The 27098-nt window shown below is 39.6% G+C and overlaps 1 protein-coding gene across 1 annotated transcript; it reads right to left on the reverse strand.

The window, feature by feature from the left end:
- Positions 1-25: 25 nt before the first annotated feature.
- cdh16 (cadherin 16, KSP-cadherin) lies at positions 26-27050 on the reverse strand. The gene is made up of 18 exons (XM_004543308.4): positions 26905-27050; positions 26360-26411; positions 26164-26262; positions 24321-24455; positions 23928-24057; positions 23135-23293; positions 21074-21270; positions 15992-16117; positions 13834-13984; positions 12637-12849; positions 12157-12233; positions 10389-10580; positions 5828-6069; positions 5620-5750; positions 5189-5428; positions 3017-3133; positions 910-1026; positions 26-723 (listed from the first exon to the last, which is right to left on the reverse strand). Exons 2-18 carry the CDS (start codon positions 26402-26404, stop codon positions 623-625), a joined length of 2472 nt encoding a protein of 823 aa, XP_004543365.1. The 5' UTR covers positions 26405-26411; positions 26905-27050; the 3' UTR covers positions 26-622.
- Positions 27051-27098: the final 48 nt, after the last annotated feature.

A 27098-nucleotide genomic window follows, 5' to 3' on the forward strand; every position in this document is an offset into this window, starting at 1 on the left:
GGGGTGTAAATAAATTATGCAGATATACAGCACTTAAAACATTTTTTATTTCTACTCATGTGTTAAGTAACATAAAATCACATGTCAGCATTGAGAGGCACACTTTCCCCACACTTTTGTATTTCCAGCAATTTTTTTATAAGATTCAAAGAAATGGCATCATAGTTTTATGATCAGATGTGTTTAACATAATGAGTAACGTGTTACAAATTACAAAAGCGTAAGATCAATGTTACAAAATAATCCCTTTTAGAAAAATGTTACTCTTTCATGTAACATTATCTTTTACTTCTTATGTTTTAGAGAGATTTTCCAGCACAATTAGTAACTTTTCTTGTTACAGTAACTGGGCACCATTTTAAGAGATATTAACCGCTCTACAGCAATAACAAAAGACAGACAAACTTAGAAGATAAACTCACATCATGTGCAAGCACAGACCTAAGCACGTAACATACATCAGAGCTCTAGACTAAACTAAAACATAGTTTGCATACATATGAACTTAAAACTGCAAGTGAAGTGTACATTCATTTTAAAGACATTCACGGTCACGTAATGAATTTATTGCCCTGAAACAAGATTGTCATGTTTGTCCCATAAGTAGGACAATACAGTGTAGTTAGATTGACATCTTAAGGGGAACTCTCTCCTGGTTAGTCTTGCTTGGCTCTTTGGGGTTCTGGTAGGACAGTCTCACAAATACAACAATGAGGATCACTCCTGGAAGGGCAAAAAATCAACACTGCATTTACATCACAGTTTTATTGCTAATTTAGATGCAACTCCAAGACCTCTCAAAGATGATTAAATCCTACTTTTCTAGATTTTATAATAAGGCATATATTACATTCCCACTTATTTTTAAATAGACTTTAATAGTAATCAAACAGCTTTTGTCCTGCTTACCTATGACTGCAAAGGTGCCAAGCAAAATGCCGACTGCAGACTGTATAGTTGGCATGCCCTCCAGCTGCTTGGCAGCCATTTTGCAGTTTCCTCTGACATTGCAGGGGCACACAGTCACTAACAGGAGAGATAGCAAACACACAACTCACAAATCAGGGATTTTTAACACATCAAAACAGGGTTTGATTCAGGATTGATGTGTCGTCTTGTGATTCCTTGACAAAATTTAGGTTATGCATAACGTTTTTACTATAAATACAAATACTGGATGTTATAACCAGTGGATTTAGATAGTCAAATATCAAGCAAGGAATCACATATGGCATTCATTAAAAATAGTGCAGGTGTATTAATGTAATCATAGGGATTTAAAGGCTCATTTTCAGCAACCATTACTCAAGTTCCTAATCCCGACCTATCATATTTAAAGGCTGACTGGCCATTTGAGAAAGAAAAGAACTATGTTAGCACATATTGAAGATGCAGTAAATTTATCTAGTTGCTTGTGAGGAGCATAAAGTTTTGGAGTCACTTGATAATTTCAAAACAACCCATTATAAACCAAATTTTCTTCTCCAGTTATATTGTGTGTGAAAAAGAAAGATTTCACAGGTCTCCATGTAGTCCTGTGGGGAAAGAAATTATTCAACAGCTTGTAGAATCACAGCAGCAATAACTTGAAATAACCATTTTCTGTATGACTTTAACAGTCTCTCGCATTGCTACACATATTATGTACACTATTTCAGTTGGGTTACAGTCTGGACTTGGGTCACAAGACAAGTGCTTGGGATCACTGTCTTGTGACCAAGTTTTAGTCACATATGACCCTAGAATGCTTCATCTGTTGTGAATCCCCTGGTCCTCCTCTGCCAACCTGCCATTTCCTCTCTGTTGTGTCCTGTTTTTTCTCCCTCTCTCTCCTTTCTGTGTGTATTGTGTGTATGGCTTAACTCTATCAGTTTGTTTTAGAGGGGAGGCTCTGCCGTGCTTCCCTCCTCTGTATGCAACTGGCTGTTGCTTTCCTAATACTCAAGGCTGAAGAAATCCCTCAGTCATTGCCAAATCATTGCGCTTACCATGGTGTTTGACTCTTTTGGTCGTCCCTTGTGCAGATGCTCCCAGTCCTGAGACTCCCTGTGATGAGCCTCGAGTGGTTTTTACCCACGAGGAGAAATCTGTGGCTATCTTTGTTTGCCCCTCCACCAGCTCAACTCAGACATAACTACCTTGCATAAATCCCTGTTTACTTGGAAACCAGCAATAATCCTGCTGAACTTTTACCTTTCTGTTTGAGTCCAGGTCTGAGTCTGAGCCTTGACATCATCATCCCTCCACCACTTTGCTAGACAGCTGGTATGAGATGTTTGTGCTGATATGCTGTACTTAGTGTTTACCAAATGTGGCACTGTGTATTATGGCCAAACAGCTTCACTTTGGGCTCATTTCTCCAAAGTACACAGTTCCATAAGTCTTGGAGTTTACTCAAACGAAGTGCTGCAAACATAAGCTGAGCTATGTTCTTTTTAGAGATAAGAGAATTGTACTGTCATGAACATCAATATTTAGAAGAGTTTTAGCTCTTGCGTTTTTTTGGAGTTTCTCATAACGTTGCACAGTCTGACCATGGGAGGAATTTGCTGGTACGTGTGTGTCATTGTATTAACACACATGTAATCTCTCCAGACCAGCAAGCAGGCAAAACCTGTGCTTTTATAACGGTGCGCAGATGTGTTGATGATCAGTTAAGTGCATTTGAGTAGCAGCACTATGGAGATGTACTTAGCTTTCCACAGTACTGCATAGGCTCATGTGAAAAATTTCTTTTTCATGTGACTGTAGTTTATCCTAACCAGTGTGCAAGATGTGTGATGCTGTGTTATGAAATGTCAGAATGGTTATATTAGGCAGAACACAATCTTAAGAGAGCTGTGTAATCACGAGCCTGGAAAAATCATTTGTAAAGCACCATTGCATCATTAATAAACAAGAGCAGCGCTAGGACAAGCTGGCACACTGGGGTTGATCTCTATTGATTGTTCCAGCACTCTTGTCCCAGAACCTCTATGTACTCGCTTTAGCTTATCAGCAGAGATGTCAGCATTACCTGGCAAGTGTATGAAGGTGCTCCTGGGAGGAGAGCTGCTGTCAGAGATGGTGAAGGGCACGATGTAGACATCAGGGGGCAGGTATGGGATATTTAAGGACAGGTTGGTGTGAGTATCTGAAGGACAAAACACTCGTTAGTTGGTGCAGAAAAGTGATAGAGACTGTTTTATACATCACATTTATGATGACTTAACAAAATAACAAATGAACCTGGTACTTGTCAGCTGTGAAAATCTGTTCAATTTAAAAGCCTTATTTTTCTGTTGCATCCAAAAGTGGTCAACAACAACTATTTTTATGAAAAAAATGATCACATACAACAAGTATACAAGTACTTTTTAAGTTCTAATAACCGAAGGAAGAAAAACCCAGGCCAAACACATCCATACAACTGTATGAATAAAGAGCAAGCAGAAAGACTCTGATGGGGCTCTGTATGGAGTGGTCTGGAGCCTGTGACTCTTTATCTTATCTCTGTAAATCAGGCTAAAACACAAGCCTGGCTGCATGACGTAAGAACCCTGTCCTGTAAAGAGAAGCATATTATCAAGCTGTTTGAACTCTTATCTGATAGTCTTAAACTGTCCGATTGCACCTTAGCATCATCCCCCTTCATGTTCCATTTGTCAGGTAGGGAAACATGACCTGTGCAGCACCTCTGCAGAGGCTGTTAATGTCGATCTATTTATCCTCTGCCTGCACTGTGTCAAATCTGACGTGACATTTTATAAGTTCGAAGTGTGACCAGCCACCTACCCCGACCAGAGCTATTCTGAAAGCTTGTGATGAAAAAGCATTTCCCCTTACAGCTATGAACAGCCATTAAGAGCATGCGAAAAAGGAACATGAACATGCCGTTTGATTAACTGAATGTCTTTGGTGAAAAGAACTGTCACTCAGCTTCCCAAAAGACTTGAGATGAATGGCTGTACTACTCATGCACACACAGATCTGCTCTTTCATTCACTGGAGGTTGATGTAATTGTAATTTAAAAGAAAATAAAAAAAAATAGACAAGTTTGCTGCAAAATCAGACAGACAAAAGCACACATTTATTGCTAAAACCATTACTGACTATGACCAGGTGCAAAGCATTCTGGGAAATTCCTATTTTAGGCTCCATTAGTTGGCAGGAAACCAGCGGTGACGTGAAAGAAATTACAGACAAGATATAATTACAGCTGGGCTCAATCAATACCAACAGGAACAGGGGAGTGAAAAGGCTAAAAAAAAACTGAGAGGGAAGCGGTTGAGCTGTGTGAATGACTTAATGACAGACGTCATTGCAGTAAATAGTTTGTATTCAGTGAGCACAACACAAGCAGTTACAAAAAAAAGGATAATTATAATATATTATACCTAGCATCTCATATAAGACTGGAGATGTTTTTCAGGCAGAAAATAAATCAGGGCATTTTGCACATCTCTACTCTTGATGGCAATTCACTGATTTTGATTCATGTAAGAAAAATAATGCAAAACATTTGGCACACTGTGGAAAATTAGATGTCCACTGGCTGTATTCAAAATTCGATTTATCCCCTTCACAAGATCCATTTGGCTGGAAGGCAATAACTTGTCCTCTCCAACAAATTAACTTCCTTATGCTCGACATTAATCAGAGCAGATTATCAATTTACACAGACAAGAAAGACACACCATTCACGTACACCTTCACAAACTGCCTGATAGGGTCTAATTTTTCCATGTTACAGAACTCAGGTCAGCAGCTTTGGCTCACATCGTCTACTGTTACTAGATAGAGCTTTTTCAAGGCTGGTAATCTGACTTGTTACTTTTGGAAAGGGGGTTTAGTGGTGATTCATTTCACTTAGTGAAGACTCTTTTCAGTTATGATTTGTGGGCCTATTTGAGCTCACTGTTACATCCACTCTGGCTCACTTTCAGACCATGTTGGCAACTAAAATCATCTGACTTCACCTTTCTGAAAAAAAAAGATAACAGAACAACTTTCAGTCCAAGTTTGGAAGGTAGAAAAAAACTATTTAAATTTTTTTGAGTATTTTTGGTTACATACAATTTATCAGAAGCCGCTTAGGGGAGTTTCTTCTAGCAGTAGTACATTATTTATTCCGCCTGTCTTTTCACTGTGAATCACATTGTATGCTGTGCGTTGACTGGACCTTTACACAGTTTGTGTTCACCCTACCATTAATAGGTGTTAGCTTCCAGTTACGTCGAACTGTGACATCGCTGCGGAGGGAGAAATTAAGTCGTCCTCCATGCTGCGGTCCATCACTGTCCCGTGATGCAAGAACCAAAGCTTGGTCCTCTAAGCGAGGTGTACACAGGTACTTCCAGGAGTAATCTCCTACCAGCACTGGACTGTTGTCATTCACATCCAGGATATAGACAGTCACCAGGGTGGACGCAGACAGGGAGGAGTTTCCTAAGATGTAAAAAGATGCTAAAAAACCAAACTGTTGTACACTAGACTTTTTAACATATGAACATCAGGTTTCCCCAGACATGAAGTAAGCCTTAAAGAAAAAAATAATTGACTATATCTATGCCTTGGAAACTGAGTCTGCCTTTAATCAAACCGTTGTGTTGCATACTCAATGATGGAAATGATCTTACGTCCATCCACTGCAATGACCTCCATGGTGTACGTGCTGTTCTCCTCCCTGTCCAAGGCCTGCACAGTCTTTAGCTCACCAGAATACTTCCCAATTGAAAAGTATTTCTTGGTGTCCCCTTGAAGAGAATATCTGTACCAGGAAACATCCATAGCTCTGTAAAATTGAAAACATGGAATTTCACACCCCTCCCAGCTTAAATTAGTTACCTTATTGGGTGAGAATCGGGGTCGTAACCTCGGATGGTGGCAATAACCCGTCCTGGTTCTTCCCCTTCTCTCACAGTCACCTCATAATGGCTTTGAGACAAGATCGGACCCTCGTTCACATCGTCAACATAAATGGAGACCGTTGCTGTGGATGCGGGGCCGTACCGGCCACGGACTAAGGCAACTGGATTCTGGGCACTGAGCACGAGAATGTACTCACTCTCGCGCTCAAAGTCCAACACCTGTGAAAAGATGCGTGCACACAACAAGTTTCACAAAGTGTTATTTAAGTATTACTTAATTTAACTCACAACATTGCATTAGACAACTACCTACACAATAGAAGAAGCAGAATTTGCAAAGTACTGCGTAAGCAAAACTTCACAGAAAGAGAAAGCAATAAACACAATCACATTCAGAGTGAGCGGAAAGCCAATTTCAGATCATTAAGAAAGAAATCAAGAATATTGATTACTGGATGAAGCATGGCAGCAATACAGGTAAATGCAAGGGATAGACATATTTGTGTGGTCTATCCTTTTCTGTATTGATTTACATGAAACAAATCAGTAACGAGGACTCTCTGTTAAGGTGTTTGTTCACTGCAGCTGCGTCACTCAAGCCCAAGTTTCTCAGTCACTTTTATAATAACTTTTCTGTTTAATAAGCTACATGCCGTTCATCCATCCATTTTCTTCTGCTTTTCTTCAGCTTATCCAGTTCAGGGTCGCTGGGGGTGCTGGAGCCAGGCCTAAGTGTCGTATGGTGTGACGCAGGCATTGATATATTTTAAAAGTATTAAGTGGGGTTTTTTTTCAGTTCCAGGTTGGTCCTTGAGTTAAAACAGGCACTGCTGATGCTGTGCCCTACATTACTCTTTCATATGAGCCTAAATGTGATAAAAGTAGATTTATTTTTGAAGGTTCAAGTGTAACCACACTAAACAGAGAGTCAAAAAACAGCATGTCCTTTTTGCCAGCAGGAGAGGGACACAGTACACCCCCCTTGTGTGTCTAGTCCCCTTATCTTAGGCCCAAGGAAACTGGATTTACTGGCAGTGTTACTATATTTCTAGACAGTGTGGATACAGAGGGAAAAAAAACAATTGATTCAGTGAGCCACCAGTGAAAGATTTTCCATGATGCTGTTTGAGCAACTAGGGCATGACAGTGGAAAAGATAGTACATTATAAACTGAACACACTGCTTTATTGTTGAAGTTAAGACTTTCATTCTCTAAATTTATGAAAGGGGATAAAATTAATTTAATAATAATTTAAAAAAACCCAAAAAACCTAGCCATGAATATTAACAACTTTGTTTTATCCTCTGGGGTGACAGCATGTGCTATTTATAGGTCCAAATATTGGAAGTAGCAGTTTCACAGTGATAGGATTACCATAATCTGTGCACTAAAATAGTAACTTGAACCTTCTGACTCTGATTGTAGGATTCAAAAAATAGTTTCACAGTGGGATGATGAAAAGATGGGAAAAGACTGTGATTTTACAGATTTTAGAGGCAAAACAACCCAGCTGAAGGAAAAACGAATCCCATCCCTCAGTCTTTATTACAACTGGGCACAACTGATTTCATTCGGTGTAATCTTTTGAATCCTGCCCTGAAGCTTGTTTTTGTTGTCAGGATTTGCCAGTAAACATGTTTTCTTTTTTCCCCATAAAACAAGACATCGGCAAACTGGCACTGCCTGACATCATCCTGCTGAGTACACGTGTCTTTGTTACCAGGGAGAAAAAAAACGCACACCTTGGAGAATAGATGAGTACTGCTGTTAACTGGAAGTGACACACCAAACTGCTCAGTGTGTGTCAGCGCATGAGAGCATGTGTATGGACCCTGGCGTTACTCACCTGATGATGCTACTCTTTTTTGAATTAAGTGCCTTTACAGTAGCATCATGTTCTTGCTGTAAATAGTTATTAGCTTAAATTACAGTAATACACAATATTTAAACACCACCAAAATAAATATCCTCATATGTTTCATAAAAACATCAATGTCTACCACATTTGTGTATTTGTAATAATTTGATACACATATTGATATACATAAAACTGTAAAAGCAACAGTAGTGTATCTCTCTTCAAAACGTGATGGGTATCACCATTTAACTACACATTTACACATCCGTTTATTTCTTCTGTCTTTACAGGCTAAACTCTTGAAGGGATAACAATGTTTACTAGATAGTTTTGATGCTATGCAGATAGCGAGATAGATTTTTAGTCTCTCTTGGTGTAAGAAAAATAGTGAGGCTGGTCAGAATGAACTGTTTTGCACACATACATACCTATACAATGCCCGGTCACTTTACTAGGTACACCTAATAGAGACGTCTGTCCAACTGCTCATTCACAGAAATAAATCAACCAAAAACTTTGCAGCAACTCAGTGTATTTGAGCATGTAGACATAGTTAAGACGACCTGGTGAAGTTCAAACTGAGCATCGGAATGGGAAAGAAAGGCAGTTTAGTGACTTTGAATGTGGCATGATTGTTGGTGTAAGATGGGCTGGTCTGAGTAAACCAGTAGCTGCGGATCTACTGGGATTTTCCCATGCGACCAACTGTAATGTTTACAGGGAATGGTCTGGAAAAGAGAAAAATCCAGTGAGCTCTCTGAGTGAAAATGACTTGTTGATGCCAGAGGTCAGAAAAAAATGGGCAAACTGTTTTGAGCTGATAGGAAGACAAGAGTAACTCAGATACCCACTCGTTATAACCAAGGTATACGGAAGAGTATTTTGTTAAACCTTGAAGCAGATGGGCTACAGCAGCAGATCACAGTGAATGCCAACTGTGTCAGCTGAGACGAGGAAACTGAGGCTACAATCCCCACAGGCTCAACTGGATATGCTGTAGAAAATGAGAAAACATTGCCTGGTCTGATGAGTTTGGGTTTCTGCTGTACCATTCGACTGAACATGAACATGAAAGCATGGCTCCATCCTATTTTGTATCAACAGTTCAGGCTGCCGGTGGTGATGTAATGGTGTGTGGTGATATTTTCTTGGCACAATTTGGGCCCCTTAGTACTTCAGTGCTACAGCCTACCTGAGTATCGCTGCTGAAAATGTTTGCCCTTTTATGGCCACTGGTTTCTTGAACATAGCGTCGACTTCCCTTTACTCAATTGGCCCCCACAGTCACCAGATCTTACATCATGGATGCAGTACCAACAAATTTGCTGCAACTGTGTGATGCTGTCATGTCAATATGAACCAAAATCATACTTAAGGAATGCTTTCAGTGCCTTGTTGAATCTTTGTCGTGAAGAATTAAGACAATCCTGAAGGTCAAAGAAGGTCCAACCAGGTATTAGCTAATGATGTGGCCAGTGAGTGTATATATTTATGAAACCAATAACTCAAACCTCTGATAGCCCAGTCTCACGTTAATTTCAACAGAAGTTCCAGTTTCTTTTACAGACTTTTTATGATTCATTTTTTAATTCAATGCGATGTCACCAATTTTTTCCACACTGATTTGATCCCATCCCTTTTGTTTAGTTCGTTCACTCTCCAGCCTGTGTGGTAAAATGCCATTAGTATCTGCTCACATAATCTAATTATTCATTTGGCTTTGCAATTTCTAATAATGAAATCGCTCTGCTTTCTAGTGCTGACCTCACCCTGTAATCTGGTGAATTAAAGGATTTGCTTAAGTGCATTTTAATCCACTGGGGCTTTACTTGTGGAAGATTTAAGCTTTAATTTTTACTACGGTAAGCTAACTAATCTACAGTATCCTTTCTGGTGATGCAGCGTTCGCTATAGTGATATCTCACAAGGTCAACGTAAGAGCTACTCATAGAGACAGGAATTTAAACTGCATGACATCACTTTTGAAAACAAGCCATTGTCTGTTAAACTGAAATAATAGATCGAGATCCATTTTTAGCTTTTGGAAATGCTCTGCTTTATCTCAGAGGGGCCTGTGCAGCTCACAGTTCAATCACATTCATCAACTCCCACAAGAGGTTGAAAATAATAGACTGTCGCCTGCCTGGCCACTCACAGAGTGCAGACCATTAGAGTATAGACACACACAGACACCACATGCCTCCCTAAAATGCCCTGTAGGATTATAGGAGGCAGGCGAAGGGTGATGCACCCTGGGGACAGGAGAGATTACGCCAATGTCGTGCAGGACTCTTTTTATTATAGGAATGCAGGACTAGAATTTTGACATTTCTGAAAATCCTTTTCCAACTGTCTTTCAATGCATAATATCTACATAGGGTGATATTAAAATCATGCATTTATAAAATGAGGTTAGTTTTCTGTGACTGTGAGTGAATAATCTCTTAGGACATGCACATGCTGCAAGGACAGATACAAGCAGCTATGCCAAAAAATGTCCTTGGCATTAATATCTGTGTCCCTAAGAGGAAATGATCTTTGTATTGTCTCTCCTATCAAAACAGAAAAAAAAAAAAAAAGAAGTTTCATTCAGACTGATGGACCTTATATCATGTTTTTAGCTGATCTTGGTAGTCAAATGTATGAGTGTAGAGCTTCAGTGTAGTTGGTGTTGTTCACCTTCGACAGGACAAGTGTGACCTCATTGGTCTGCTTATCTGTCACTAATGAAAAGACGTCCTCTTCATCTCCAGACTCTAAACGGTAGTCCACCTGCCAGCTGTCTCCACCTCGAACATCTGCATCCCTCGCCAGCACAGCTGTCACTGTCGTACCCACCAGGGCATCCTCTGGGATGTGAAAGGGTCCGTACTGATGGCGAGAAAACACAGAGTGAATGATCACTAAGAAGAAAAAGACTATCTTTTAAAAAAGTGAAAAAGTGTATGGAAGCATTTTGCATTTTTAAAAAAAAGCAGATCTCAAATGTCTCAGCTCACACTAGTTTTCACTGACCTGACCCTCTTTAAGGAAAACCTCCCCTGCAGGAGTGCCTCTAGAATAGTTTTATAGGGGCGGCCATATAAAAATATGGTGGCACACCAAAAACAGAACTTTGACAGGGGCGCAACGAAGGGGGTGACGACGGGAAATCATGAGGGACATACAGATTGTTGGGTTTTTTTTCTCTAGTATTGAGGCACCAGTTGTTGTGAATTGGTGTTACATAAATGAATCTGGCTTTGCAATAACAGCCCCAGCGAATGCTAAATAATGATAATGATTATTTATTTCTTGTCAAGGCCACTGCAGCTTTTGCCAGCAAGTTGTTGATGTTAAGATTGTGCGGTCACCAATAAATGCCAGTGATGACCGATTGCCCAATTTTCTATTGAGACGATGGGTGACTGCATGTGACAATATACATTTGCCCCCTCTTGCCCCCCTGGTGTGAGCTGACCTTTATTTGTGAACCTCTCTGTGTTTAGACAGCCGTTTAATCTGCCACTCCTGGATGTCCTCTAGAGAAGCAACCATGCCTGTGATCTGGCTGCCCCATCCACAGGGTTGCTGAACCCAGTCCTGTCACCACTCACCTCCCACATCACCTCCTATAGGGCTGCACTGCCATGGAAAAAGCTGCACTACTCAGGCGTGACCTGTTCAAGAGCATTTTCCACCTCTGTGTTTGTGTGTCTGTGGTAGCGATTATCTAAGCAAGTGTGCATTTGTTTTTAACAGCATTGTAATGATCATCCAACAATGTTTGAAAGCTGTTTGATTAAAATCCCTAAGTGTCCATTACACTGGGCGTGGATGTAAAGAATAACACGGTGTCAGGTGTTATGTCAAATCTTTGATTGATCTGGACATTGATGTCAAAGCTCTGCAGTCGATTGGTTTCTGTCCTTGACCAAAATTAAACCTTCTTTCATAGAAAACCACTGGCCAATTACACAGTGGGCCTGGAGCTGCATTATTTATGATGCCATCCTCACAGAACTTTCTGTGAGATTGTAATGGCTAAGATAACACTGCTTCTTATACAATTTCTGCCATGTTAACGACACTGGATGGAGCTGTGTAATCGTGATGTAGCCTGCTGTAGATTGACCTATAAATAAATGAGTGGAAATTTGTCTCTAAAGAAAGCTTTATCAGATTAAACTCTAAAAACACTGTCCACTTAGAGTACAGAGAGCCAAATAAAAGTCTTCCAATAACATAATGCCATCTATATAAGCCTGAGATTAGTATCATATCTAGTTCCCCGCCAGGAAAATTAGATCAGTGACCTGCGAAGCGCGTTCACAGTCCAAAATCCACAGATGATGTTTAGCCTGCTATTTTTCCAAAGCTATTGTTTATATTGCCCCAAACAGATCAATGCGTGAAAGGCGTCCTAATCTCTGTGCGCAAGTAACTGTTTGAACACGTGTTCTCGTACCTCGTGTTGGGAGAACACCGGTGGGTTGTTATTCTCATCCTGCACCGTCACAACCACAGTGCAGGAACTGTTCAGACCTGCCAGGGACAGGATCACAGCTTCTGTTAGTGACTCAGGTCAGCCCTTCTCACAAATTAAGAATGCTGAAGGAACAGCAAGTACCTCATGTTAGCCTTCGTCACACCCTGAGTCCATGAGTCATGCAGATCACATCATCTGTCACCCTAGAGGCTAACATATATACATCTCCTGGAAATCTCAAGGGAGGCTACTGACACACTTGCTCACAAAAGTAATTAACTTTTGCCTATTATAGTCATTATGAAAGATGAAATGTTTTATATATAATTGTCTCTGATGCACCTGTTTGTATCACTGCTATACTGCCTCTCTTTAACTCCCTAAAGTACAAGATAAACACCACTTTTTCATGAAAATTGCGTTATAGCTAAGGTTGTATTTTGCCTTATACATAGTCACCTTTGGCATCCTCAGCAGTGATGGTTAGAGTGTACTGCGGTGCCGTGCCCTCCATACTATCCGCTTGGACCGAGATGACCCCTGAGTCACGGTCCACTCTGAAGAGGGCACGAGGACTCTCTGGAATTTGTCCGACTAAGCGGTAGAAGATTCGTACATTGTCTGTCTTAGGGTCATCATTATCAGCCGCTTGCACTGTCAGGATTTCTGTCCCTGCAGGAAAAAATATATGAATAAAGAGGAGGAGGAGGCTTTCTGATTTATCATCAGAAGATATTTTCAGTTAGCTCTATAAAAAAGGGTTTTCTACACTGTTTAAAAAATGTAAAAAAAAATGAAACAAAAAAATCCATGTTTGTTTTGTTTTGTTTTTTTAACCACAAATAGAATTTGACCATTTGACCATTTTGAAAATTATCTTTACATTTTATGTTTAAAAAATATGTATAATGCATATACAATATATACATTATTATGTACATGCTCTTTTTCTTTGGCAAATTTCAAATCTTTTTCAAGTTTGACTTCTCCTTTTCTCTCTTTTAACTCTTTTGTCAAGTAATAACAAGAGAAGCTAAAATGACAAGTCTCACAGCACACTGATTTAAAATAGGGAGAGAGTACAACAATAGCTTTCTCATATAATCCTCACTCAGTGATTCCATTTAGATTAACAGATTGCCCTGTGTAATTCATTTCCCCGAATCATAATGTTTTAAAGCACCAACAAAAGCTTTTATGCCAAGGACCTGATATGTTACAACCCACCGTGTGCTTTTTAGGAGCACAGGAGGGGTGTTGGTGCTTCCCCTGTGTCCTGGCAAAGATCCCAATCTGCTTTCACAAAATGTATCTGGCGCTCTCCACCCTTTCATCACAACAACATTGCATCCAGGCTGTGTTTTTGCACTAAGCTGTGAAACAGTATAAAATAATTCTAGAAAATGACTATTCAAATTCACTGTGTTGCTTTATTATCATCATAATTTGTAAGACGAGTTTCTTTTAAAGATGTTTTACATGCAAGATTGTATTTTGGCCAAAGAAATAGTATTGTTCTTCCTTGGTGTATGGTCTCAAAGCACACAGCCTGTGTGATGCAGTATCTAAATATTCCACTGTAATCTGATTAGTAGGACTTGCATGAGTGAAAACAAACAAACAAACAAAAAAAATCATCCAAAACCTATATGTTACCTCGAGCAGCCAGTTCTTTCACCACAGTATGGTACTGTGCCTGTGGAAATGTGGGCCTGTTATCATTAGCGTCACCCACCATCACCCTCAGCTCCACAGGTTTGGCAATCTCCCTGCCGTCGGGACGCTCAACCACAATGCTGATATGAAACTAAGTAAGCAGAAAAGGTGAAAAAAGAAGAAAAAGCAGAGAGGGAAATATCTGGTCACATGTGGTACCCTTAACACTGTGGGTTACGAGTCACGCAACCCACGCTCCCATCAACTTTCTAGCAGCAGACCAAAAAAAAGGGATTACATGCCCAGTAGACTACTAACGACTGTAAAGTCTTCCTCTGTGCAGAGCATGATAGGATACATTTCTGCAATACGAGTAAACATTTACTTTTTGATCTTGGTTATACTCACGGATTTTGTTGAGATTCTGGTTTCCTAGTTTCTGTCTCATCTCATATCAGCCAATTTTTGCACATTTCCAGCTCAACCATTTCAGATTTGTGTAAGAATGTTATGGTCCAGTGAACATATACAATGAGTGCTATGAATTTTTTTTTCTTGCTTGAAGAAAGCAAAGGGAACTGAAGTCACATTCAATGTCTGCGTGCACAAATAAAAGATGATTCTGATTCTCATTCAACTAGCTTTTTGGTTTTTTTTGAAAAATTCTTTCACTTTCAGACTGTTTTGGAAACAATGTTTCAACATGAATATCTCAAAAACTTTTAAAGACAAAAACATGAAATTTTCACTGATCTTTCTTATCATCAAAATGAACCAGAATATGGAATTTGGGACAGATTCATTCAAAAATGTCTTAAGTATTGGCTAGATAAATATTAAATGTTCAGCATTTGTGCAAAGTCCCATATTGTAGCACACACTGATAAAAAAAAAACTGCACACTGCAATTCCTGAATGGTATTTAGTATGTATAAAAGTATGTAGAATAGATTTCAACAACTTAGTGACAAAAATGAAGAAAATACTATTTACTATTAAATAATAGCGCAAAGCTGTATTCAGATTAAGAGTCTTCTGGCATTTTGTGGTTCTTAAGCACTTTTCACAACTCTTAAAATCAAATATACAAATGTATCTTTTCTAACTTATTTTACCAGTGGTAGTGGTTTACGTTTTTTCAAAGCCTTGTTGGTTTTCCGTAAATACTTTAATATATATAACCTTAAAAAACGTGTAAAAAAAAGTCTTGAATAAATATAAGGGGAAGTCATCATATCAGTTTGAGCTTCCTGTTTGTGAGAGACTGTATTGAACCCATGAGACACCAGTTTAAACTTTCATTATCATTTTCAAACTTCCACTGAAAGGTCAGTGAAGAAAAAGACAGGGTAATGTGCTAGAACACTGCGTTTTAACAATAATCACATCACCCAATTGTAGCTCAGTCTTTCTGTGCTTTTCTTTGGTGCATCTGTGCCAGAATATTCTGCTCACTGAGTCATTCAAAGCTCACAGGAGTTTAGGTTGTCTGCAAAGCTTGAGAGCAAAATGCAAACACATGGACTTTAATTTGTAATCCTGATACAAAGGATGATCTTTCCTTTGATCTAAAGTGAGACAGATTTGCAATGAAGAGTTTTAGATTCGCGATCTTTAAAGCCATTATACAACAATCTTCTTGTCACAGGCAGAATATGTTTAATGAATAGAGCACTTTTCAGGTTTTGGTTTGTAATTAGGCTGTGACTCAGTGCTCAGCTTTGCTGAAGTAATGTGTACCAGGGTTCCTACAATAAAAAAGCCATTAAGTTGTAAGTAATAGGAGAGTTAATTAAAAACAGGGACTTTCTTCCAATGAACAACATAAGAACCCTTTTAGGGACAATAAGCCTGGCACTTCTCATTGTTCAGCTTTTGAATTAATAATTTTGTCATCAGATGGTGAAAATACTTGTGAATCATCCTGCTAGTTTAAACATAAATGAAATGCACCTGTATGAAGAGTTTTTAAATCAGGGCAGTCTTTATAAACACATCAGCTGACAAACACACATCATCTTTGATATCAAAGTTTTCACGTACTGTGGGTTCAGAAATTGAAATAAAGGGCTCAATCTTTAATAGAGGAATTTTTGACTCTAATCGTGAAATGTCATTTATTATGAGGTGCTGGAGATGTTTGGCTCAAAGTACAGACCTGGTCTTGTGTCTCTCTGTCCAGCGGGGCATTGAGATAAATGACTCCTTCTCTGCTGATGGTGAAGAGCATCTCTGGAAACTCCCCCTCCAGACCATACTCTGCCTGACTGCCACTCCATTTGACCTAAATTAGCACAGACAAATGTATACAAACATTTTATGAGTATTCAGTTTTACATATCTGCAAGTGAATTAAACGCGAATATGGTTTCTTATCTGGGCGTAGCAGGAAAATTGAGCGAAAAACTGTAAACATAGAAAGCTTTGCGACCGAGCGTGTAAGATGTATAAATACCGAGCTAAGCTACCATTTGTTTATATGATACAGAGCCAGTTAAATGCGCTGACACTGATGGGGAACAGAGAGCACAGCCAAAACTAACGATGAAGGCTGAAGGGGATTTTCCACTCTGCTTTACAACCCCCTAACAGAGGGCTGTGCAGATGGGCTGAAAGGGCCCTAGTAGCAATCAAACAGCACCCAACAAGGACAAGAGCCCAGTTGTATCACAGCTGATGCAAACCCAGGGCATGTGCATCTCCTCAGCTCACTGTCAGACACTCGTCCCTTGTTTTGGATATAACTGCCCATGTGCAATGCTTCTGTATACACAAAGCCACTTCACACAGCTGGCCGCCTTTCAGTGTTATTGTGTGCTTTGAGACCTTGCAACTTTAAAGACATGTGATTGATGAGCACTGACTCTTTTGTATAGAGTTATATACAAATCATCTATGAAATCATCTGTTTTGCCTCCATCCATGTTTCAGTTTTCCAAGCACGTGCTGTCTCTGTGATATCTTGTGTTTGAGCTTGGTCAAGAGTGGCTGTGCGCCTCTTGGCAGCACTTGGGGCATGATGCTAATCAGTACTTGAATAACGTCAAGTAAACCTCCCAAATCAGGCAATGTTATAATAATAAAGCTGAAGCTAGTTTCTCATTATTTAATAAGCTGACAGAAGATAAGTGTTGTGCAAAAGTCTTGAGACACCCCTCATTCCTTGATGTTTTATATACAAAAATGCAAAATAGTTGCAGTGATTTCTTGAAATGTGCAAACATTGAAATTCAGTAAATAATGCAAAACCAAGCTATGAATCAATATTTGGTACGGCCACCTTCCCACATAGCAACCAGGTCTGGCTCGGATCTGGTATCAAGCCGGCACTGCTGGCTGACTTCTGGCATGATAAGACGGATGTCATCCAGATATGGGCCAGGCCTGGCATAGATGGCACTGTTTATGTGATGGCATGCCATATCTGGCTCAATTGTGGTTTGGTTTATGTGGCCCAGGCCCATAGAAAACAGGTCTGGCCCGGATCTGGGCTTCAAGCTGGCAGAGTGTATGTCAACCAGCTGTGCGCCAGGTCTGGCAATGATGGCACTATTTATGTTCCTATTTTCCTGTTTTAGATTAGAAGACCCAAATGCCATGTTGCAATACTATACTACTATAGTAGCTGGCTGTAGCTCAGGAGGTAGAGCAGGTCACCTACTGATTGGAAGGTTAGTGGTTCGATCCCTGGCTCCTTCAGTCTGTATGTCAAGAGTGTGAATGTGTATGAATGTAGTTAGGAAGCACTCAGTTAAGAGAAAGTGTGTGACTGGTGACTGTGGCATGTTGTATAGAGCACTTTTCGTGGGAGACTAGAAAAGCGCTATATAAGAATCAGTCCGTTCACTGTCTGAACGGAGTTATGTTAGTTTTGCATGTTCTGGCACATGTTGTTATTACATGGCTTGATTAAGGTACACATTAGGCTGACACCTGGGCCAGAGCTGAAACTGTTCTGGGCCCGCACAGGGCCAGCAGTCTGTCTACAACTCATGGCTCATGGCTGCACACAAATTACACGTGGCCCACATACCGCAAAGAATGATGGCCCTTTGGTGGCCCAGACCTGGTTTGCCAGGGGTGGCCCACACATGGGCCAGCACAAGGCCAGTTGGATAGACACTGGTGGTCCTGTGCTGGCCCATGAGTGGACAATTTCTGGTAAGGCTTCAGTGAACTATAGATGGAGCAGCTGCAGAGCCAGATACCTCTTTCAGGGCCTGTGTCACATCTCTACTGATTTTTTTCCCTATTTCTCAAGGACATGACTTCCAGAAACTGTTCATCTACTGTAGATAGTCTTTTCAGGTCTAACACCTGCATGACATTTGTTCTTCATTTGTTCAATTTCTTCACAGTTTTTCAAGATTACACAGCGTGTGGTGATATGTAAAGTTTATTGTTAATAGTTCTTTGGGAATAACTTTGCTGATGGAAAAACACCATTCTATGCCTGTAACACTGTTTTATTTTTGTTATTTTTACAACACTAAAGCCATCACTTTACAATACTGACATGGGCACCCAACCACCTTGCATTTTGCCTACTTTGAGCTAAATTTTATCATGAACACCTGAGGGAGCATGGACACTCCCCACCCTGCTGATAGCCTTCTCTGATATGTGATACTGAGGTGGTAGCAAGGTGTGCTGCAGTTCATTCAATTGTCAATTGGAGAAAAGTTATTTAAAAACTTTTCTCCATAAAATCTATTCTTAACACAATCAGGTTTCTAATGACTAATGTTTGATGAGGCACCACAAGTACAAGTATCATCTGTAATATTACTCACTGATCATGAGGCCATGACAGAGTTCGAGTGGGGCTCAAACTAATTCCACAATAAATACTGAAATTTCATGCCAGTGTGAACGCTAACAGTTCGAAGTATTTAAGAGCTTTGATTCATTCGCAGCTACTGGGGCCCTCACTCCCACTTGAGTCTCAATAGATTACAGTCCTGAGTTCAAGTAGTTTCAGTGGTTGCGTTACACAATCTAAGTTTTTAGGCAATGAAAAACATGCAATAGATAACAAATTAAAATGAATCCCCATAGCCCTGGTGATGCAATCGAATTCATATGTCTGGATTGCATATTTTAATATCCAGTCGAAGCTTGCTGATTGCAGACTCAGAAAATTTAATCATAACACCAGTCAACACTTACTTTTATAACTGACTATTACCCAGGGAAGGACAATGGCAGAGCGCGTGCTAAGCAGCAGGTTGATTTCAGCATCGGTCACACCAAGGACGGTGTCAGCATGTAAAACACAAGATTTGTCACAGTTGAGTAGATGCCGACATGACTGCTTCATTTATCTGAGACAGTAGGGGAGGTGGGATGTATAGAGTGGGTTCTTGGACACGATTCTCTATGTATGTGTCATAACAGCAGTTAGCCCCACCACCTACTGAGCACAGCAGTATTAGAACACCGCGTGGGCGCAATAAGGCTTCCCCCAACTAAACACCATGTTAATCTAATCCGGTTTTGTGTGATTTTAGTTACTGTTCACATAGATGATTCAGTAAAGAAACAAGAGGGCTCATTTCACACTCTACTAACACATTTTTCATTAGGAATTAAAAGAGAAACACACAGGAAATCTGCTCATTGAGAGATTTCCAGACAGCCTTGTTTACATATAGAGACACAGATGCTATGTGTTGATATTAAATAATAAAAAGGTCACCGAGCCGGAGTATTACATTATAAATAACTACTAAACCTTTAAGATAAAACTGTAGACTTTGCAGCTGATTTGAACTGGCTTTTGAAAATATGACAAAAAAGAAATCAAATCAGCCCACGCTTGTGAATCCACACATTTTCTGTGGGTGGCAGGGGACGTTGGAACAGGAGAGAAGAGAGACTGAGGGCGAGTGTGAGGGGGAGGTGGGAGAAAACCAGAGGAGGGGGAGGTATTGCGGTGTACCTGCTGGCCAAAGCGATTCTCACAATTTGATTGAGCTTTATATTCAGCTCTGCAGGCCCCATTGTTTCCACAGTTCTCGGAAGTGAATAACTAAGATTAGTTTTTTTTTTAAATGCAGGTGTAGATTTAAAAGATTTCCTGACAAAGGGTAACTACCACCGCAAGCAGATTTTTTTGCCATGTGTTACATTATTGAGTTATTAATAGACATGTAGTAGATATGGCAACATTATAAAAAGCAAAGGGTTAGAAAAGACCAGGCTCAGACACCAACCTATAAATAGAAATTACATAGATACCATGAGATGCTTTTTGGAGTTAATCCAGTGTGAAAAAGGGACCGGCTCTGTGGGATTGTTGGCTTTTTTTGAAGAAAAGATGGCAATCAAAAATTTTCCATGGTATTTCAAGTTTCAGACATGAAATCGTACTCATATGTTCATGCAAACATCAAAGTTTACTTTTGATTTCAACACTCCTTTGTGAGGCTGCAACACTTAGATTTCTTTATCAATTCATCTTTCATTGCTTTTTAATTAGTATTTACTTAATTTAATCAGAAATGTCATGAAATCACAAATGTCTCTTTACAAGCTGATGGCTTTGGATATTTTGTTGTGGACAACTAAAGGTGTTAAAACTCAAAGATATTCAATTTACAATAAGTCTCAGTTGGATAGAAATACTTACACAGTAGTTTTTAAGGTTACATCACAGCAGCAAGAAGAAGAGAAATGTGCCAAAAAATAATAGGAATGACTTTCTATTGAACTGGACATTTCTTTAGATTATACAAGATATTCAAATATTTGTAGTAAGCCGTACAATACGATTAAAATTGCACTCCATATGTTCTGTGTATTTGAGTTTAGATTTTGGCTTAAAGCTGTAAGATTTGTGTAATACCCCTCAGAGTGATGGTAGGTTTGTGGGCGGGCAGCAGTGAGTGAGTAAATATGGGAGTTAAAGTGACTCAGTCAGGAGGTGGCCTGAAAGGATCCATGGCATTTGAACAGCCTCAATAATTTAGTATTTGGTCACTTAGAAGGAAACACTAAAAACAGCAACAAGCAATGTGAGGCCACTTTACTCAGACCACACTACTGACAGCGTTTGCTTGATTGCAACATGATAACATCTTTTTACTACATTAATAATGCCGCACCATTTAATTGTTTGTTTTTTTTAAATCATGTACAAAGGGCTTTACTTTAGATGGTGCATACAGTGCTAACATGGTGCATTTGTGTTGAACTGTTGCTGAGTCAATACAATCTTTTTGGTGTTTTGCTGTCTGACCTGTGAGATGGGTATGGGGTAAGGGCCCGGAAGATTTTCCTGAAGCCGTACAGGGTCAGGTGATGCCCAGGTGTTTCCTGTCACCTCAACAGTAACAATGCCAGCGGAGAAGAAGGCATCTGCCCTCCCAGCCATATCCTTCACCATCACTGAGAGCTTGTAACGACCACACATCTCTGGGTCCAGAGTAGAGGCTCCTGGTGGTGACAGAGGCATAAATTATACAAGAAAGCCTACAAGACTTTCTACAAGACAGCACTTTATTGGAACATATGTTTTACTTTCCAGAGTGCAAAAAGGCAAAAGTCCTGAAAGCTAAACAAGCAAACACACCATAATAACATAAAGACACTCCAATAATCAAAGCATTAACATGTGCTCACATGTCTGAGTGCTCCTTCTATCCGTTCTTTTGCAATTTCTTTGTTAAATGGAAGCAAAATAACATAAACAGCCGACTTGAAGTGTAATTGTGACCAGGTAGCCTAAAGAAAAGGTGCAAAAATCAAGGAGGCAATTTTCACTGCTGCTCATCTTGTGGAAATCATCAGCAGCGTGGGCCAGAAAGGACCGGCAAGTGTGAAAGTCATCCAGCTCCTGCCAAATCGTAGCAAAGGGCAATTCCAAAGCTACAGAAATAGCACTGGCACACAAGAATTTCTCGCATGTGTGTCCGCTGGACTAGAAGCGATATCACTGAATAATGTTATTGTAAAACTTTTGTATCAAATATTTATACATTACTGCCTTTTTTGTGATGTCAGGCTTTTCCAAGACTTTTCATTATGTTCACATTTTGATCCTGTTTTAACAACTTCAACTTGCGTTTCTCAGAAGTGTTTTAAAGGTTCTGTACATATGTCTGCCTCTATGATTAGAAACTGACCACCAACAGCTTTTTCAGGAAAATATCAATAATAAAAATATTTCCTGATATTCTTTGTTTTGTTTTATGGGGGAAAAGGATTACTTGGTGTGAGTATTGTGCTCTTGCAGACAACATATTTGGACAATAACAGATTTCCTTTACTTAAGCACATTCATGTGGAAATAAATGAGATATTACAGAGAATTTACTTTTTGATTTTAATATGGAATTATTTAAATCACTTATTTAAATAAAAGAATTGTGTTTTAGAAACGTTTACACACACTAGATGTTTAAAGGTTATTGGACACTTGGATGCTAAATCACTGGTGGACTGAAGTGCATCGTTTCAGTGTTGATATCTGCAGAAAAGAGCTCACAGCAGCTCATACATGGGCTACAATTTAGATTCCATTGTGACAATGAAGAAGATAATAATGAGGTTCACTGTCAAAGAGATATAAAAATAGTTTGCCATAGTCAATATCTGGATTTTTTTTTCAAGCAAAAACTATGCATGCACATGAAATCTAGACAATTGCTGGCAACATAGTAGACCAATCAGTGCAAGTCTTGTGCATGATGGTGAAGATAAACCTGTTTATGACTGCAAATCAAGTCAAGAATGCTCGACATTGATGATGGTGAGCATGTTTCCCTCTCTGTTTCAAGATGCAAGCAAAAACTGAAAAGCCAGATTAAGGGTCTCTAAAGCCTTAACAGAAAACAGTAAGGTTGTGTAATGGTTTTGTGGCCTTGTGAAATGAAGTGAAAGTAAAGAAAAGAACTGCTCATGACCCACAGCATACCAACACAGAGCTGCTTCCGTTTGTTGCTTTGGCATGCGTGACTGCTAGTGCATCTGATTTCATTGCTGAATGGAGCAACGGGATGAATGAATGAGGTAGAGGAGCATCCGGTCCATTAGAATTCACTGCATGCCATTTCATCATTCAAGAGGACAAACTGTCTACATGATAAGCTCCTAAGAAATAAGAAAGCAATTTTTAATAAATGTAAAGAGTTGGCCTCTCAAATTGCAGAAAGTTAAACCTACATTGTAACGCTGCACTCTAGGTGACCCTCCACGCTGATTTGTTGGGAAAATATATGTTGAAGATTCCCTTTATGGATAAAACACTCCCCACAAAATTATCTTGACTATTTCCTTTCAGCGGCTGGTTGAGACTGACCTTCCTCAGTGAGTGAAACCTCCCCAGAGACGGCATGGATGGAGAACATTTGGCTGGAGGGAATCCTGGGTGTTTGTTCCATCAGGCTGAAGCGCAGATCAGCGTGGGGACTGTTGCGGTCATCGCGATCTAGCGCTTCCACTTGCATGAATGGTATTCCTGAGAGATACGGGTGACACAGAATTAAAGAGTGGGACAAAATGTCTAAATTTCCATCCTAACTATACCAAGAAAACATGCTGATGTGAAGGCAAAAGAACAAAAACATGGGTTGTGTAACAGCAAATCTTAAAAGTTAAAAGATGAAAACTCTACAAAATGCCTAGTCTGCACAGACAGAGTAAAACAGTAACAGAATTAGCTTCAGTGAGTTGACCTTTGTGGGAAATTCAAACAGAAAGCTGATCAACACAAAGGTGTATGTACCATCATGGTTTTCTTAAATGAGAAATACATAAAAACATAATTGAGTTAATACTATGAGCTAGACCCTGTGTATATCGAAAGGACTTCAGATGGAATACACTGGGGCCTTTGTATCAAATAAATGTGATCACCAAAACCCATGACAAAGTCTTTTTGTGTGTGTGTGATTGAAATTATGCTGTTTGCAACGTTATTAAATCTATTTATACTGATGTTAAGGTTAAACTGCCGTTTCCACGGAGATATGAGGCATGTTTTTTCACTGTTGACGACATTCAGCATATTTCATAAATCAGGACTGACGAATGTGACCCAGCCTTAAATTGGCTGTGTAATACGTTCACATCTGAGTGCAAGGTTCTCGTACCCTTGAGAAGCCCGAGCTGCACGCTGCCTCTCATGCTCTCCTCTATGAACGTAGGCACGTTGTCATTCTTGTCGATGACACACACTTCAACATTGAAGCTCTGATGATGCACTGACGTTCTGAAGGACACCTGTGACGCGAACACAAACATGTTCTGTAAGAAACACACGCTGGAGCCCGCGTCCACCCTGTTCATGCGAATCGTTTAGCAGCCCCAAACTGCTTTGAACAACAGCACGTGATCATTATGAACAAGATGATGAACAAGAGTATAAAAATGTATTTTCTATGTGAACTATCTGTATGGCACATTGGAGAAAGTCATTCATTAGCCGAAACATGACTGAAAATTGCTTTCGGTGCACTATGATCAGAAAAGAAATGTTTTTATACCTGCAGAGAGTAAGATGGCTGCTTTTCCCTGTCCAGTGGTTTTAGGGCGTACAGAAACTGAGCATCGACTCCAAATATGCCCTCATCATCTCCTGTTACCACCAGGTCACTATAATTAGATGGCAGGCTTTGAAGCTGTGGGGATGAAGACAAAAAGTATGCATGAAAACAATCAGTTTGTCATCCTGGTTAATGAAAAAACATGCACTACAAGCAACTACACAGATGCACCTGCATTTAAACTAGATGACATTGCAACAAATGCAGCATGATTAAAGTGCAAGCGATAATCTGCTCTTCACGTTTTATCCTTTTCTGGTAAGTTTGTTAAAATTGAGCTTTTTTTACTTTCTGCCGTGTTCACTAAGAGACAATAATTGAGCTCCCACAATAGCTGACCACCATTTGTTCCATGTGCCTTATGAGAAAGCAGAGCTGTGGTTTGCCAACAAGCAGCAACATTCCTTTGGGCTTCTTGTGAAAAAAATAACATTCAAATACTTGAATAAAAGATAAAGGAAATTCTCAAAGTTGAATCTAAATCCGATGTCTTCATCTGGAGGCTACGCGTTTGTCTCTCTTTATTCACTTTGTTAGTTAAAAGTGTGCTAATCTGCTTAAAATAGCCCCAAAAGAGCCACAAAGTGTACTTATGTTTGAATAAGATAGAGTTTGAGTTAGACTGAGTAGGACATCTTTACTTCTTCTTCGCCTTCTTTAGACACCTCCCTTCAGGGGCCACCACAACAGATCATCTGCCTCCATCTCACCCCGTCCCAGCTCTCACATCATCCTTCACTGCATTTATGATTTATTTTGAGGTCTTCTGGGTGGATGAAAGGGCATTACCAAAGCAGGAATGGACCAACAGGCTGATTTGTTTGAGCTTTTATAAGTGTTTTATTGACAGTAAAATATGCTTCAGAATTTCTATTTACCAGCCTCCTGCCATTCAACTTCCCCAATGACGAAATTACTTGATTACAAAAAATCCATACAATGCTGCAGTGCTTAATGAGAGGACGCTCATGGATGCTTTGAAGAAAAAATATAGCAGCGTCTGAAAAATCTACTTTAGAGCAGACGCTGAAACTGCGTATTTACAGTAATCTACGAGTTTAGCCCTCTCTGACGAACGCAACTTCATGAAAAGGTTTTTGCCTTAAACGAATGTGAAGCAATTATTATGTCTATTCCATTTATAACACAAAGTGGGGTTATTATCCTCCATTGTGGCCATTAACAGGCTATTTGTGTGTGAGTCAAAATGACACCCAGACTGACATCAAAGCCTAAATATATTCCTATGTTTCATACAAGACGTGACGACACCACAGTCCAGCCCAATAAAATGCCAACATTCATGCTGTTGCATAACCCAGAGGAGGTCTGACTGACAAGTATGAATTAAACATCCTGTCTGCCACCCAAATGGACTATATGCAGAGACTGAGGCTGACACCTGACAAGCATTGTGAACATGCCAATTACCAGGTTTATACACTTTCAGGTCTGAGTGCAGGAAAACACACAGATCCAGCTTTGGTTTGCAGCATAATTTCCTTTTCTATCAGTTTATTTTTCAACATGTTACTGATTACCGAATGATGATTTTAAATGTTAAATCTTGATTAAATTTTGCATTTCTGACTTTTAAATAGTGAAAGGTCACGCTTACAACACAGAATTCTTACTAAAGTGCATTTGAAATCAAATCAGCTTGTATTTCTGCTTAGATATATAATTACCTAATCGCCATGATTAAAAAGGTTACGTTTAGAGAAACACATCTGCTTTCTTGGAAAATGAGCACAAGAAGTACAAGAAGTTTTAAGTGCCTTACCTTGGTTAGATACCATGGGAAAATACCATCGTAGTTTTCAGGGACACCAATTTTAACATTCGTCCCAGCACATGGTGCAGATGTATAAAGTACTGCCCACTGTGAAACAAAATATTGTCTTGGTAGCAGCTAAAGGTTCATGCAATAATGTTATCTTAGTATGAAAGGTTAATGTAATACAAAAAAATCTGCTTACTATGAGAGCTGTGAAGAGCATTGGTGTAGCTCCTCTCTCGGCCATGTTCCCCCTTGCAAACGGGATAAATGTATAATCATAGCATTTCAGACCAACTGGTCTTAGCACGACAAACACTTTGTTAAAGAGGCACCACTTACGAGAGGATTTCGCAGTTTTTAAATGAGCAACAGCGTGCACTCAAATGCACAACCACCTATGAAACCACTAAATGCCACATTTGAGCCCACACAGTGGACAACAAGAAAGACACTTTTGATTGGAAAGCAAAAGTAAATTTCTTTTTAGGTTAATCTAAAAACAAAGCGTATTTCATCATTAATGCCTGACAAATATCTTGTAGCTGTGTAGCAGTACCCAATCACTCTGAATTATGGTCATGGTAATCACTTACAAACTCCTCTAGCTGCAATTAAAGCCTCCAAAGTACAAAAGATAAGCTGTGGGTATACTGTAGCTCGACAGTAATTACGATAGGAACATGCAATTAATAAAGAAAATTAATAAACAAACTCTATTCTCTAAACAAAAATGTTTCATCTTACCTTCTCCAAATGATGCGTGTGCTCCCTCTGAGAGGTGTGAGAGGAGTTTAAATTGGGTGGAAAAACTGAGCACTTGTACTCCTTTTGGTGGATTAATGGTTAACACTTTGCGAGGAACATGCTTAACTGCCTGTTTTCCTTCCTGCAAAACCAGTGACCAGTGAGGTTCCATTGCACCGATAAGATCAAATGAA

The sequence above is a fragment of the Maylandia zebra genome, linkage group LG1 (assembly GCF_041146795.1).
Source record: "Maylandia zebra isolate NMK-2024a linkage group LG1, Mzebra_GT3a, whole genome shotgun sequence".
NCBI lineage: Eukaryota > Metazoa > Chordata > Actinopteri > Cichliformes > Cichlidae > Maylandia > Maylandia zebra.